This window comes from Vipera berus, assembly GCF_964194415.1.
Source record: "Vipera berus genome assembly, chromosome: 2".
NCBI lineage: Eukaryota > Metazoa > Chordata > Lepidosauria > Squamata > Viperidae > Vipera > Vipera berus.
The window spans coordinates 147,297,036-147,314,330 of NC_138203.1; the positions used below are offsets into that span (position 1 = coordinate 147,297,036).

Genomic DNA, 17,295 nt, shown 5'->3' on the forward strand with positions numbered 1-17,295 from the left:
ATAACTTCCAAAATAAAAATATAGAAAAATATTTATGATGCTAATCATTAAGCATATTCCTCTAGAATAACTTGGCTAATAGAACAGATCTTCAATTTCTTCCTTATAAATGCCTATGCAAATATAAAAACAAAATAAGGATGTTTTATATTTAGACAGTTGCCAAGGAAAAGTGTGTATTGTTAAATACATGCTTCCTTCACACTGAATATATTGCCATTCTTCATTAAGTAAAATATTAATTGCAATTGGTTTATAGAACAGTGCCTGGAAAAACTAAATACCCCATAGTTAAGGGATTAACACAGTAAATCTATGTTACTATAAGATTCCTTCTTGTACAGTAATAATTGGAAGTTGTTATTTCCAATTATAATGTCAAACTGTAGCATTATTTGAATCCTTAACCATAGTTTGATTCAACAAATAGCCTATAGTTGTAAGTTAGCATATTACATTTAAATTTAACCTGAATGTGTTATTCACAGAAAGCAAGACCAACAGATTAATCTGAATCTAAAGAAAAAAGTCTGAACACTTCTTTGTAGTCACAGTGGAGAAGGATAGGATAGGATTGGATCTGTGCAAGTGGTTCTCATCACAATTAAACTATGGTTTAGCCTGAAACCCATATGTAGTTTTCTTTATAGGATTGCTGGCATAATTATTTTGATATTTTTTTAGTGTAAAAAAGGCAACATTATTAAATTGGTGTAATTGTTTTGATGAGTCAACTGGATAATGTCTTAAAAGAAGATACACAGAATGCTACAGTGGCATACACTTTTTAAAATAGTAAATGGCTTCAGGGCAAAAGTCTTCATTTTGGATTTTCACAATATTTTTCACAATATTAACTCAATATTGGAATTAACACAATAGAATTTGTTTATTTATTTAACAATGGGAAATAACTATAAATATGCTTCAAAGGAAGGATTATTCTTAGGTACAGATGACTGGTTCCCACTCACTCTGTAACTAAGTGAATAGCACCAACATACCTCAACTTACAACCATTTGCTTAATTGATGTTAGAAGTTAAGACAGACTGCCCTGGCGGTTCTTACAAGCTGGTTCTAAAGTTCTGATGATTGGGCTCCCCATTCAGTCATGGTGACTGAATTTTGGGTGCCTGTCAATGGCCTGCATTTACAGCCATTTCCAGCATCCCAGTCACGTGACAACGTTTTACTATGTTTTGCCCAAAACAACATTTACTTCCAGTTTTTGGCAAAACCAGCCGATACAAAACGATCAGTTTGCTTAATGACTGCAACATTTGCTTTATGATGGCAAACAAGTTTGTAAAGGTTCTGTTTTATGACCATCCTGACTTATGATGGTAATGGGCAGGCTCCAAGGACTACCTGTATAGAAATTCAGAAGCAGTTTCTCTAATAACGGGAGCACCTCTTGCCGGCGTTAACTTCCCATCGCCCTGTGCGCTCCCACAGAGAGGGCCTCCTCAGGGTGCCGTCGGTCAGGGAATGTCGACTGGCGGCCCCCAGGGGGAGAGCATTCTCTGTGGGCGCGCCTGCCCTCTGGAATCAGCTTCCAGTTGAGCTCCGGATGGCTCCTGACCTTCGCGTGTTTCGCCGCGACCTGAAGACTTGGTTGTTTGAACAGGCCGGCCTGGACTAAGGGATTGGATTTTAGAGTTTAAATTTTAAAAATTTTAAATTTTAGAATGTATTTATTACTTAGGGCTATTGATTTAATCTTATTTTAATTTTTATACCTTGTGTGTTGTTAGCGTTTTAATTGCCCTGTACACCGCCCCGAGTCCTTGGAGAGGGGCGGTATATAAATCTAATAAAATAAAATAAATAAATAAATAAATAACTATTTAGCCAACCGGGGTCATGTGTTTTCTTGAAGGAATAGCAAATGATCCCTCAGTAACTTTTAGAATGGCCTTGTTATAAATTCCATCCATGCAGTACATTTAAATGTAACACTTTTTTTAAAGTTCTGCTTACTATGAAGATGTGATTACTTCCTATGTATGTTATCCTACTGGCAGAAACAACATTTGGAATAATTAGCACGTAATTTGAAAGCTTCATCTATTTGAATCACAATTTGCTCTTTTGAGTTTTTTTGCTTCGCACGCTTGCAGTTAAACAAGAATAGGTACAACTGTAGATCAAGAATGCATACACCAACTATTTTTCTCAATTATGTAGTTCGAAAGTCCCAAGTACATATCATACAGTTGATCTGAATTATTACACCTGTCGCCATTTGAACATTTCACAGATGGTTATTTTCCTTTCTTTTGACAAACCACACAATGAATTCATGGCACAACCCAAAATATGTCAAATATTCTTTTTTAGGGACATTTAAAAAAGAACAAGAGAAAGGCAGTAAGATAGAAAAGAACGGAAAATGAAAAAAAAATAGAGGGTAGAAAAAGAAGAGCAATCTGATAAAACTCACAATCTGCTTCTAGAATGGACCGGACAGATCTAGCAAGTTCTTTGGCTTCTGTTGCAAGAGATGCCGCAAGAGTGTGGCCATTCCGTCCCAGATGTGCAAGGAGCATTTTTGAAGAGATTGTGGCTTTCCTGTCACTGGATAAAATGATCAGAAAAAAAGAACAAAGCATTTTCTTGGACATGGTTGCAATATTTTGTTTAGATCAGAGGTCCCAACCTTTCTGCCTTTGTGGACTGGCAGAAGGGGGGGAGATAGCATGGGCCTGTGTGAGCAGCGGGCATGCACTTGCCCGCCGCCTCCGCAGCCCAGTTCCGAATGGCTCAAGGTCCAGTATTGGGTCATGGCTCACAGCCCTGGTTTAGGTCACTAAATGCATTTTCATTTTCATCTATATCTAGAGTAGTCAAGGATTGATTTACCAGAACAGTTTATTCTGACCTGTAATATTTCTCAATATAAATAAACACCATTTCTTGAAATAGAGGACAAAGAGATTAAACACTGCATGGTGAAGTGGGCTGCAGACTTTGGCTATGTTATAAATATGGATATATGGCAAAAATGTGAGAAACTGGTGTTAAATTCACATTGTGTCCTAATTTAAGAGAACAATATTATAAAATAATGTACCAATGGTATATGACCTGATTTACAATCTAAAATGTATAAAGAATATCAAGGAAGCCTTGGAAGTGTGAAGATGAAGAGGGGACTTTTTACCATTCATCTTTCGAGGTGGACTTGTGAAAAACCAAAGGAATTTGGGTGCAAATTAATACACTGTGGATTAACATAGTATTATGATTAAACCAGAATTGTATTTATTGGGCTTTATAGGTCTGTTGGCCAAAAGAAGAGTGAATAATAAATGAACAATTGCATTAAATTGCAACAGAAGACTGAGAGCTATAAATCAACACGGCAGTGATCCACATCAATACGTGAGACAGATTATTAATTAGGTAGAAGTCATGTATAATTTTCCAGATGGAAACATGATTATAATGTTATATTGTATCCACAACTCTCTGCTGTGAAAGCTAAAGGGAAGGTGGATTGTATTTAGTATTCTGATAGATTCTAACCCCAAAATGTCCTGCTGCCTGGAGGCGGTCCGGGTCTGGATGGGGAGGAACAGGCTTAGACTCAACCCTGACAAGACTGAGTGGCTGTTCGTGCCGGCATCCTGGGAAATTCCGATTATTCCATCTTTGGCCATGGGGGGTGAGCTATTACCCCCCGTAGATAGGGCGCGCAACTTGGGGGTCCTTCTAGATTCACAGCTCTCTTTAGAAGAGCATATTGGAGCCATGACTAGGGGGGCCTTTGCCCAGGTTCGCCTGGTGCGCCAGTTGCGACCCTATCTAGACCGGGATGCCTTGCGTACAGTCACTCATGCGCTCGTGACTTCTCGTCTAGACTAATGTAATGCTCTCTACATGGGGCTGCCCTTGAAGTCCACTCGGAGACTCCAACTGGTGCAGAATGCAGCCGCGCGAGTTGTGCTGGGGGTTTCCCAATACTCCCATGTTACACCTTTGCTCCCCGAGCTGCATTGGCTGCCAGTTGCCCTCTGGGTGAGATTCAAGGTGTTAGTAATGACTTACAAAGCCCTACATGGCATGGGTCCGGATTACCTACGGCAACACCTGCGGCCGGCGTCAACATCCCTCTGTCCAGTGCGCTCCCACAGAGAGGGCCTCCTCAGGGTGCCTCCGATCAAAGAATGTTGATTGGTGGCCCCCAGGGGGAGAGCGTTCTCTGTGGGCGCGCCAGACCTATGGAACTGCTTGCCGGTTGAGCTCCGGATGGCCCCCGACCTTCGCTCCTTCCGGCGCGATCTAAAAACGTATCTATTTGAGCAATCTGACCTGGTCTGATGGGTTAGGGTTGGGGTTTTAATACGTCTTAATTATTGTTTTAACCTTGGGCATTTATTTAATCGCTTTTAACTTTTATATTTTGTTTTTGTATTTATTGCCCTGTACACCGCCCTGAGTCCTTCGGGAGAAGGGCGGTATAAAAATATAATAAATAAATAAATAAATAAATAAATAAATAAAATCTGATTCTATTCTCAAAATCCCTGAAAACAATTTTCAACAGGATGGGTGAGTAGAACTGAGAACCGTATTCATATCCATTTTGTGTAACAGATTCAGTTTTTTAGCCTTGGCAAATCAGATATTTCTATAGAGTCAATTCTATCTGTCTGAAAATAAGACTACTTATTTCGTCAAACAGAATCCTCTGGGTATCCACGTTATAAAGCTAATTTTTTAAAAAAATCTGCATAAAAGCTCTGTATAGGATTTCTAAGCAAATAGTACCAAAGTTTAAGAATCAGTTCTCGGATTCTTTGTCCAGAGTTAAAGTATTAATTCAAGAAAATTTCAACAGCACACATTTCTTACCTTAAAGTGACTGGAGGGCTACTGCCATGCAATAGTATTCCAGGTACAGTCTATAGGCAAATGGTAGAAATCAGAAAAAGAAATAAAATAACAATTTCCAAAAGCAAAATAGCATGGCTTTCTCTTTCACCGGTTATATAATCGTCAGTCCTCCAAGTGTGCATTTTGAAACCACACAGCTTTGTATACCTGTCTCTTAAGGTACGGTAGCTTTGCTGGCAACAATTTACACCCTTCTGAAATCAACAGCCATTAAATACCCTTCTTAATGGTTCTTGATTCTTTCAGTTGTTATCACCATAGCAGTTAACAGTCTTATCATTCAGGTGTCTATGAATTCCGTGCTCTTGTTATCAGGAAAGGTAGTTAGGCAAGCAAATCAGCATCCAATCTGCAGCTGGCATGCTGTAGTCTACCAACAATCCTAACTAGTGTTGTATAAAAGCCAAAGTTGGAGACAGGCTTGGCTTTGTGAGATATGAACAAGATCACCCCTTTCTTAAGCTGCTTCTGCCAACTTCTGTTTCGTCCTACACTGTGGCATCTAGAACCGTGGCAGCGCAGTAGTTACGAGTGCGGTATTACAGGTTGACTCTGCTCACTGCCAAGAGTTTGATCCTGACTGGCTCAAGGTTGACTCAGCCTTCCATCCTTCTGAAGTTGGTAAAATGAAGACCCAGATCGTTGGAGGCATTAGGCTGTAAACCGCTTAGAGAGGGCTGTTAGTCTATGTGCTATTGCTATTATTAGAAGAATGCCTTGAAATATCTCTAGTCCACCGTTCAAATTATGGGAATAAAAGCAGGGAAGAGGTTTAATGAAAATTATCCTCATGTAAGATAAGATAACCCTTATTGCCATTTTTTTTTACTGTGGACACAACGGCACACATCAAAAATGAAATTTAGTTGCCCGCTCTCAAAGTGGAACACATACATGACACACACCTAAAACATACTATTTACAACATATGTATAGACCCACACCCCTACATATACATAACAATAAAATATTAAATACTGTCCATCTTGAATATATAACGGAAGGAGAAAGCCTGAGTGTTCACAAGGTTAATGCTGTATGGAATGAAACTATCCAAATCATGCCTTGGGACAGGGGTAGGCAACCTCGGCTCTTTTATGACTCATGGACTTCAATTCCCAGAATTCCTGAAACTCCCAGTATTCCTGAGTCAGCTGACTCAGGAATTCTGGGAATTGAAGTCCATGAGTCATAAAAGAGCCGAGGTTGCCTACCCCTGCCTTAGGAATATATTTTTAAGACAGAATGTAAGAGATGCAATCAAAAAGGGAAGAAACAAGAACTCCTTCTAGCCTCATGTGATTTGAACAATGATCTAGTGACCAAATACATTGTCCCAAGCTTCTATGTCGATGTGAAGCTGTAAGACATAATCACGGAAGAACAAGAGAGAGGGGATACTGGAGATGTCAAAAACAGTATTGTTAATGAACATCTTTGAGGATTTAAGAGGCGGAAGAAAAAAAATGTTAGGGATTCTTCTTCCTTCCCTAGTGATCTGCTAGAAAAGCAACTACGGTTAATACAGAAGGCAGATTGGAAAGGAAACCCAACAGCATTAGCTACATCTCTTTAGAGTTGGCATCATGGACTGTACCACTAAACAAGTTAAAAACTAACAATAGCAAAGTAAAAGCCAAAGCAAAGACGTATCTTATTATTAAACATTGCGTTAATAATCAGAAAAAAAAATCCATGAAGTCTTATTTGAATTTCTGAGACAATCTAGGAACTTCTAATGTGAAAAATCTAGTTTTAGAATTCTGTGCTCCTTGAATTACAAACCCTAGATTTGCAGCAGTAGCTGAGTTATATAAAATATTTGATATCCTTGCATAGCATCAGGCTGAACAGAGATTTGTCTGTTCACAAAGGGACTTACTTTCTCAGAGATGTTCTGGTTCTGCTTTCTGAATTTTTAGTTTTTTTTTACTGAAAAGAATAAGTTTTCAACCCATTAAAAATAATAGTGCAATTAAATAACTTTTAACAACACATCTTTGTAACAATTAATACAATCAACATACTCTAGTCCCTTGAAGGAAAAATATTGGAATTCGCCGTTACCTCAACAAATTCTAGCAATTTTTCAGTTGCCACCTCAAAGGTCTTCTTGGCTGTTTCAGATTTTCTTAACTGACAATCAAGCACAGTAATCCTCTTCCTTAAATCTTGCAGACTCTCCTAGGAAAGAAAGAAATTACGTAAACAAAAACCAAAACACTAGAATCTAAACATCAGGGTAGGGAGTCAACAAAGGAGCAAAAAGGCATTACTTGTACCATGATCTGATCTAGCATCCCGACACATTGCAAAATAAACAGTTTTATAGTGGGGTGGGGGTGGGGGGGGTCACATCATAATTTGATGTGAACGTGAAGGTGATTAAAATACTGGAGAAGCTGATCCATATTTTTAAACAAAAAGTGTAGTCCAGTGCCCTTAGAGTTGGTTAATTGTTTCCTTAATTTGTAAACTTTTCATGGGTTGTACTTATTTAGCATGTGGCATACAATATCAAGGAAATCTGCACACGCTAGACACACACAATACAGTCCTGACAGCCTAGAATATGCTAGTTCATTCTGTTCAGTGCTTAGGCGTCTATCCTTGGTGCACTAGCTTTACACCAACTAACTGGGTTGTACATCTATCAGTGACAAGTATAGGAAAAAAATAGGGCTTCTACAAGCAGAGTAAGGAAGCCACACTGAGTGGCAGATATTCACAGTGAGGATAGTGTTTGACTGTGGTTGTCAAGCTAGGGTGTAATAAGGTGAATTTAGGAACCTGTTTTGACATGCATATTATTTAAATATGAGCCACTGGATATCCTGAGCCCTAAGATGATAAAAACAGTAGAATTATTTGTTGTTGTTAGTTGCGAAGTCGTGTCCGACCCATCGCGACCCTATGGACAATGTTCCTCCAGGCCTTCCTGTCCTCTACCATCTTCTGGAGTCCATTTAAGCTCACGCCTACTGCTTCAGTGACTCCATCCAGCCACCTCATTCTCTGTCGTCCCCTTCTTCTCTTGCCCTCAATCTTTCCCAGCATTAGGCTCTTCTCCAGTGAGTCCTTCCTTCTCATTAGGTGGCCAAAGTATTTGAGTTTTAGCTTCAGGATCTGGCCTTCTAAAGAGCAGTCAGGGTTGATCTCCTCTAGGACTGACCGGTTTGATCGCCTTGCAGTCCAAGGGACTCGCAGGAGTCTTCTCCAGCACCATAATTCAAAGGCATCAATTCTTTGGCGCTCAGCCTTTCGTATGGTCCAGCTTTCACTGCCATACATTGCAACTGGGAAGACCATAGCCTTGACTATACGCACTTTTGTTGACAGGGTGATGTCTCTGCTTTTTAGTGTGCTGTCTAGATTTGCCATGGCTTTCCTCCCCAGGAGCAAGCGTCTTTTAATTTCTTGGCTACAGTCCCCATCTGCAGTGATCTTGGAGCCCAGGAAAATAAAATCTGTCACTACCTCCATTTCTTCCCCATCTATTTGCCAGGAATTGAGAGGGCCGGATGCCATGATCTTGGTTTTCTTAATGTTTAGTTTCAACCCAAGTTTTGCACTCTCCTTCTTCACTCGCAACAAGAGGCTCTTTAGTTCCTCTTCACTTTCTGCCATTAGAGTGGTATCATCTGCATATCTTAGGTTGTTGATGTTTCTTCCGGCAATCTTAATTCCAACTTTTGATTCATCTAGCCCTGCCTTTCTCATGATGTGCTCTGCATATAAGTTAAATAGGCAAGGCGACAGTATACAGCCTTGCCGGACTCCTTTCCCAATTTTGAACCAATCAGTGGTTCCGTGTCCAGTTCTCACTGTTGCTTCTTGGCCCGCATATAGGTTTCTCAAGAGACAAATAAGATGGTCTGGTATGCCCATCTCTTTAAGGACTTGCCACAGTTTGTTATGATCCACACAATCAAAGGCTTTAGCATAGTCAATGAAGCAGAAGTAGATGTTTTTCTGGAACTCTCTAGCTTTCTCCATGATCCAGCGTATGTTAGCAATTTGATCTCTAGTTCCTCTGCCTCTTCGAAATCCTGCCTGTACTTCTGGTAGTTCTCGATCCACATACTGCTGGAGTCTAGCTTGTAGAATTTTAAGCATAACTTTACTAGCATGAGAAATGAGTGCAATGGTGCGATAGTTTGAACATTCTTTGGCACTGCCTTTCTTTGGAATTGGAATGTAAACTGATCTTTTCCAGTCCTGTGGCCACTGTTGAGTTTTCCAAATTTGCTGGCAAATTGAGTGTAGCACTTTTACTGCATCGTCTTTTAAGATTTTGAATAGCTCAGCTGGAATACTGTCACCTCCACTAGCTTTGTTGTTGCTCAGCTTTTCTAAGGCCCACTTCACTTCACATTCTAGGATGTCTGGCTCGAGGTCAGTGACCACCTCATTGTGATTATCAGGGACGTTAAGCTCATTCTTGTATAGTTCTTCTGTGTAATTTTGCCACCTCTTCTTAATCTCTTCTGCCTCTGTTAGGTCCCTGCCATTTTGGTCCTTTATCATGCCCATTTTTGCATGAAACGTTCCCTTCATCTCTCCAATTTTCTTGAAAAGATCTCTGGTCCTCCCTATTCTATTGTTTTCTTCTATTTCTTTGCATTGTTCATTTAAGAAGGCATCCTTATCTCTTCTAGCTATTCTTTGGAATTCTGCATTTAATTGGGCATATCTTTCTTTTTCTCCCTTGCCTTTTGCTTCCCTCCTTTCCTCAGCTATTTGCAAAGCTTCCTCAGACAGCCATTTTGCTTTCTTGCATTTCTTTTTCTTTGGGATGGTTTTGGTTGCTACCTGTTGTACAATGTCGCGAACCTCTGTCCATAGTTCTTCAGGCACTCTGTCTATCAGATCTAATTCTTTAAATCTATTTGTCACCTCTACTGTATATTCAACAGGGATATGATTTAATTCATACCTGACTGGCCTAGCGCTTTTCCCTACTTTCTTTAATTTAAGCCTAAACTTTGCAACAAGAAGCTCATGGTCTGAGCCACAGTCAGCTCCTGGTCTTGTTTTTACTGACTGTATAGAGCTTCTCCATCTTTGGCTGCAGAGCATATAGTCAATCTGATTTCTGTGTTGACCGTCTGGTGATGTCCATGTGTAAAGCCGTCTCTTGGGTTGTTGGAAAAGAGTGTTTGCTATGACCATCGTATTCTCTTGACAAAATTCTATCAGCCTGTGCCCTGCTTCATTTTGTACTCCAAGGCCAAACTTGCCTGTTATTCCAGTTATCTTTTGGCTTCCTACTTTAGCATTCCAATCTCCCATGATGATAAGGACATCATTTTTGGGTGTTAGTTCTATAAGGTGCTGTAGGGCTTCATAGAACCGGTCAATTTCATCCTCTTCAGCACTGGTGGTTGGGGCATAGACTTGGACTACTGTGATATTGAATGGTTTGCCTTGGATTCGAACTGAGATCATTCTGTCATTTTGAGGATTGTATCCCAGTATTGCTTTTCCTACTTTTCTATTGACTATGAAGGCTACTCCATTTCTTCTGAGGGATTCTTGCCCGCAGTAGTATACCTGATGGTTATCTGAATTAAATTCACCCATTCCTGTCCATTTTAGTTCGCTGATACCTAAGATGTCGATGTCTAGTCTTGTCATCTCTTGTTTGACCACGTCCAGCTTTCCTTGATTCATGGATCTTACATTCCAGGTTCCTATGGAGAAAGAATCTTTACAGCATCGGACTTTCCTTTCACCACCAGACATATCCACAGCTGAGCGTCCTTTCGGCTTTGGCCCAGTCGCTTCATTCTTTCTGGCGCTACTAGTACTAGCCCTCTGCTCTTCCCCAGTAGCATATTGGACGCCTTCCGACCTGAGGGGCTCATCTTCCAGCGTCATATCGTTTTGCCTTTTGGTACTGTCCATAGGGTTTTCATGGCAAAGATACTGGAGTGGTTTGCCATTTCCTTCTCCAGTGGATCACGTTTTGTCAGAACTCTCTGCTATGACCTTTCTGTCTTGGGTGGCCCTGCACAGCATAGCTCATAGCTTCATTGAATTACGCAAGCCCCTTCGCCACGACAAGGCAGTAATCCATGAAGGGGAAGAATTATACCCTCTTCCAAAATTGCAACTTTATATTTAAATATATTGTAGCCTATGTTATCAAAATTGCCTCCACTTATTATGTATTCTACAACAGAGTTCCCCAATGTTTCCAGCTTTGTGGACTGGTGGGGGGCAGAGAGAGAGGGGATGGTTCGCATGAGCGGTTGGCAAGCCGCCGCAGCCTGCTGGTCACACAAATGGAGCATGCGCGCAGGCACTCGCCTGCTGCTTGTGCAAGTGGGGATGCGTGCACGTGCTTGCTGACCTTTTCCGTGGCCTGATTGCAATCCCCTGACGGCCCACTAGTGGGCTGCAGCCCACAGGTTGGGGAGCCCTATTCTAAAATCTTGCTACCCTTCCTCATGTATGATTAATTCCAGGTTTTCATGTTACTCAGATCCACCCAATGGCATGTACTTGTGTGTTAAAGACTTCAGTTAAATTTTCAATTCATAAAATTATTGCTTCTTCATCTTCAAAAATTAGCATAGGGACACAAGGCAAACCAATGCCATTAATTATGATGTGATTATGCTGGGGGATGCACTTTTTGACTCCTCTAAAGATTAAATAGAAAGGGGTTTTTTTCATTTTTTTCCCCTTCAAAAAACGGATTCCTGTATTATGACAAGCCTTTTTTTTATCAATGAAGTTGCCTGACTTCCCCAAAGGACATTACTGTTACTTTAAGATAAAATTAGCACAAAACAAGGATCATTAAAATGACTCATTCTCCAACAACCCATGCTAACATTAGCTGCAGAGGGCCCTTCTTGAGGTTTCGGCGGCATCATTTTCCTTTTTGTATGAATGCTGACAGAAATAAGTGCTAGATTATAGGCTGCTGCATACAGAAGGCAACTTGTCTGAAATCTTGTCAGGAGGAAGTAATGTACCAATAAAAGGTACATTAGGGAATATTTGCTAGTCATCTTCTGCAGAGGCATTCTCTTGTGTGCACTGCGCTCTTTTCCTCCCTTCCCCATTCTTTGTTAACTACTTACAAACATCAAACTACAAACTAAGCCAACTACCTTTGGCTATTAGTATAATTATGGATGAATGTATAGGAACCGCTTGTGATGATGTAAGAAGCTAAGTTACAAAGCATCGTTATATGGTTTTGCTAGTTTGACTTCGTCAACCGGTCCCTGGGGTTATTGGCCTTATGTACGATTATGCATTTTATCTGAACATGGCCTACTCTAGAGAGGATTCAAGGTATACTTGAAATGTCTAACATTGCCGACATACAAAACTCCGTGTACATTCATTTCACAAAACAACCAGCCTCTTACATTATCACAAGCAGTTCTTATATATTCATCCGTAATTATACTAAATAGCCGAGGGATCATAATCAAATTCACCTATAACAAAGATTCTGCTATAGAACTTGTATAGTGTTTGATAAAAGGCACTTAACTGTATGTTTTAGAGTTTCTGAATGGAGAGGAAACCCTGTCTTCAAGTGTCTATAAAAATTAAGATTAGTAATCAAGAATCAGATTTAGAGAAATGATATATTGAGTGCACACGTATGTACTCAACATAAAACATTATCACCCATGGCAACTTCAGATGGCCTCAACCTATACTGTTAAATGCATGTATATTACCCCATTTTCAGTACGTATGAGTGTGTGTATGTACTGTATGTATACAAACATTAATACACATACACACACCTATCTAGGAAACTTTTTTTAAAATAAAAGACAAATTATTGTTTTTTGGCAAATAATTCCCTCGTAGCTTTGTCTTTATTATAATACAAAAGTAGTCCTCAGTTCTTTGCTGTCTGTACCTTAAAGATCAAGAAAAGCTACTTTCAATTAACTGAATTGAATTAAAAGGAGAAGTAGGGTATTTTTATGTAATCAGTGCAAAAACTGACTGAAATATTTGTTGCAAACAAGATATGAAGACCCACATCTCAGGTAACCCTCAAGTAACAACTAGATTTCTCGTTGTAAGTTATTACAGTCATAAGGTTGACTCAGCCTTCCATCCTTCCTAGGTAGGTAAAATGAGGACCCAGATTGTTGGGGGCAATTAAGCTGACTTTGTAATAATGCCGCTTGGGGGGGCGAGCGAAAGCCCTAATAAGCAGGCATATACATAGGATGAAGGCTATTGCTAAGCACATTGATTTGTGCTTTAAATTGTAAGCCGCCCTGAGTCTTCGGAGAAGGGCAGGATATAAATGGGATTAAAAAAAAATAAGTCGAGGCTGTTTTTATGACATTTTTGCAGAGCGCATTAAGCAAATCAGTGGGGTCATTAAGTGAGTCATCCCATTCCTTTCTTCTAGGGTCAACATTACTTTTAACTCTCAAGCTGGCAATTAATTTATTTTAGTCTGTTGTATGCAGGGAAGTCCATAGTTCTTTGGAAAGGGTGAAGGATGTTTCACTCTTTGTGGTCTGTTATAAAGTAAATAAAATTTATAGTAAACTGAACATTGGTTGTAGCCTATTTCTACTAATTGAAACATTGACTTAATTGTTTTTGCTTTAAGCCTTATATCATTTCTAATCAATCTGATAGAATATCTGGTTACCACAACTGCAACTGAATTGCAGCATTAAAAAGAAAGCATTTGAAATAAAAGCTTTATTTTTTAATATTTATAAAAATAAATAGTAATTATATAATCTCTATAATATTTACTCCCCATTAACCACCATAAAATCCTCTTCATAAATAGGCAGGTTATAAATGTTTTATATAAAATAACCAAAATGAATGTACAGACCCCTAGCTAACTGGAACTCAGACTGAATTAAGTGTTTAAAGGTAAAGGTAAAGGTTCCCCCGCACATGCGTGCTAGTCATTTCCAACTCCAGGGGCCGGTGCTCATCTCCGTTTCAAAGCCGAAGAGCCAGCGCTTGTCCGAGGACGTCTCTGTGGTCATGTGGCCGGCATGACTAGATGCCAAAGGCGCATGGAGCGCTGTTACCTTCCCACTGTAGTGGTCCCTATTTTTCTACTTGTGTTTTTACGTGCTTTCGAACTGCTAGGTTGGCAGAAGCTGGGACGAGTAACAGGCGCTCACTCTGCTAAGCGGCACTCGGGATTCGACCCACCAAACTGCCGACCTTCTGATTGACAAGCTCGGTGTCCTAACCCACTGAGCCACTGTAATTTTAATTTGCCAAATAAAAACTGTTTCATCTACTGCACAGTTAAAACATAGATCAAATATAAATGCAATATGCTCTATATATCCCATGTGCTTGAGCTACGCCATACTGGCCAGCAACCCAAATGAAGCCAAAGTTCATATTTTGCCACTCAAAACAGTTCACTGAAGAAAAAGAAGTTCACAGCTTTTATGCCCCTCTTCCCTTCACAGCAGGTTAATTCCAGCTCTTGAATTGTACAAGACAAACAGTGACTTATTTTAGGAGAACAAATGGAAGAAAAATGAAAAACAGGATACTTGTCAACAGCAAGGAAACCATGGCAACTCTACGACAGACTAGTGAGGTGCTTACTTTATTTTGGCCACCACCGTGATCAGCAAGCTGAGCCCTAAGCCTGGTGATTTCTACCTCCAACAAACTGATGACTTCCTCGTAGTCCAGTTCCATTCCACGAGCTTGCTTTTGGGCAGCTTCTGCGAGGTGGATTCTACTTCGCAAGGTTCTCGCCTCCTCCACAGATGCCTTGGCTTCCTACAGGGAATCAAATTCTATTTTTAAAATGGACCATTGGTGCTGACTTGATACTTTTAATTTTGCTTTGACTGGGTAGTTACTTTAAATGCATCTTTTCTCCTTTCGAAACAGCTCAAAAAACCCAGAACCCAAAAAGCTGCAAATACATGTATTGTTGCAGAAAGAGTGGCTCCAAGAAAAAAAGAGTAAAAATGCTCGAGAATTCCCAAAGCCAACTCCCTCTCCCATCGTTTCGGCTTGCCCTTCTGATAGGGTGGACGCTCTCTATTCAACAGTGCCGTGCCTTTGTTGTGGTCCTCCCTGTGGACACAACCTTTCCTGGACATTCAGGTGGGCCTTTTTACTTAAAGGCATGGAAGACTTGGTTTCTCCCCTGAGCATTGGGCCAAGTTTTATTTTTATTTATATATATATATATATATATATATATATATATATATATATATATATATATATATATATATATATATATATATATATATATATATATATATATATATATATATATATATATATATATATATATATATATATATATATATATATATATATATATATATATATATATACACGGTATATAGATAGATAGATAGATAGATAGATAGATAGATAGATGACAGATAGTTTTTTTTAAATCATAACAATCTTTAGTATTTACTAAGCAACACATCTGGGTTTACATATTTAACATCAATAGTAATAGTTTCCATTCCTACCCTTTATTCTGTTTTTCTAACCATTTATAAAAATTTTCCTACGTTTGGAAATATTCTGAGTCTTGTTTCCCTTTCATTTTCAATGTGAGCCTATCCATTTCTGCACAGTCCAAGATTTTCTTAATTGTATCTTCTTCAGATGGTATTTCTTCATTTTCCCAATATTGAGCAAATGTAATTCTCGCTGCTAATACATATAATATTAAGTATACACATTTTTATCATATATTTTTGAGATTATACCTAAAAGAAATAGCTCTGGTTTATAGTCTGTATGTGCTCCTATCATCTTCTCTAGCCACCTATGTATTTTTGACCAAGTTTTTTTGCTTTAGGGCATGTCCACCAAAGACGGACATGCCGGGATTTTGTCTACATTTTCAATAATTGCTAGACATGTTTTAAAACATTTTTGCTAGTCTTGCAGGTGGTAAATGACATCTATAGAACATTTTATATGGATTTTCTTTAAAAGTAGCTGCCCTTGTTATTTTATAGTTTCTTTCCCATAGGTTTTGCTATTTTTCTAGCTCTACATTGTGCCCAAAATTTTTTGCCCAAGTTATCATTGTTTCTTTAACTTGTTCATCTTCCATCTTTAAATTTAACAGAAAGCTGTACAATTTCTTAATCAATTTGTCATCTGATGACAATAGTATCAAACGCTGGTCAAACGCTGTCTGAACCTGGTAAAAACCATGTATTTTTGCATCTTTCTCATATCTAATTTGCATTTGCAAATGTGGCCACCGTGAAAGCTCTAATTGTTTAGTTTGTAGTTTCCCATAATTCAAAATATCTTTGTAAGTCACAAGTTTCTCATAGTTAATTAAATTTGGGTGTACAAACGGTTCCATGGTCGAGATCCATCCTGGTATTTTCATGTAAATTCTCAACTTTATCTTTTCCCATGTCAAAAGCAATGCATTTCTTACATAGTGGTTTTGAAAGTATTTTATGAATTTTGTTCTTCCCATAACATAGAAATGCGTGCCATCCAAGTTGTAGGTCATGCCCTTCTAGGTATAATAGTCTTTTGTTTCTAAGGATTATCCATTCTTTTAACCATGTTAGTGCAGCTGCTTGATAGTACAAAACCCAACCTGGTAGCCCAAAGCCTCCATTTTCTTTCGCTTCTTGTAACATTTTCAATCTAATTCTGGCTTTTTTTTCCTTGCCAAATAAATTTCAATATCGATGCATTTAATTCATAAAAAAAAATATCTCAATTTTTATTGGTATTGTTTGAAATAAGAAAAGTAGTTTTGGTAGAATGTTCATTTTCACAGTTGCTATTCTTCCTAAAATTGATAGTTCTAGATTTTTCCATTTTTCCATGTCTAGTTTTTATTTGTTCTAGTAATTTTATGAAGTTGTCTTCTTTTATTGTTGCGCACCTTGCTGTTAGATATAACCCCAAGTATTTAACTTTCTTGACTACTTGAAGGTCTGTTTTTTCTGACAATTGATTTTTTTTTGTTTATTTGTAACAGGGGTGTCAAACTCAATTTCATTGATGCCAACCTTGATCAATGGCAGAAGGGTATTAACGAATTTATCTGGGCGGGGAAAAAACCAAGATTTAAATTCAAGATTTTACAAGATGCCAGGGAAAGAGGGGGACTCAAGGCGCCAAACTTGAAATTGTACTATGATGCGGTTGCCTTGACCTGGGTTAGTGATTGGCTTAATCTAACTAACAAGAGAATACTGCATCTTGAGGGATGGGATTTGGTATATGGATGGCATGCATACTTGCTTTATGATAAGAAGGTAGACAGGGCTTTTAAATCTCATATTCTTAGAAGTGCTTTATTGCGTGTCTGGAAAAAGTATTATTATAAGTTAAATTATAAAATACCGATTTGGGGAATTCCTGGACACGCGATAGAGGGCGTATCTAT

At 38.9% G+C, this 17,295-nt stretch overlaps 1 protein-coding gene across 1 annotated transcript in view; it reads right to left on the minus strand.

The window, feature by feature from the left end:
• Nucleotides 1–17,295, minus strand: part of STXBP4 (syntaxin binding protein 4) — a gene marked incomplete at its 5' end in the record, with an annotated part of 127,607 nt that overhangs the window by 42,425 nt on the left and 67,887 nt on the right. The window contains 4 exons of the mRNA XM_081317266.1: nucleotides 2,446–2,579; nucleotides 4,860–4,909; nucleotides 6,969–7,085; nucleotides 14,493–14,672. Of these exons, the coding sequence (XP_081173392.1) occupies nucleotides 2,446–2,579; nucleotides 4,860–4,909; nucleotides 6,969–7,085; nucleotides 14,493–14,672 (481 nt within the window). The remainder of the gene's footprint in view (nucleotides 1–2,445; nucleotides 2,580–4,859; nucleotides 4,910–6,968; nucleotides 7,086–14,492; nucleotides 14,673–17,295) is intronic.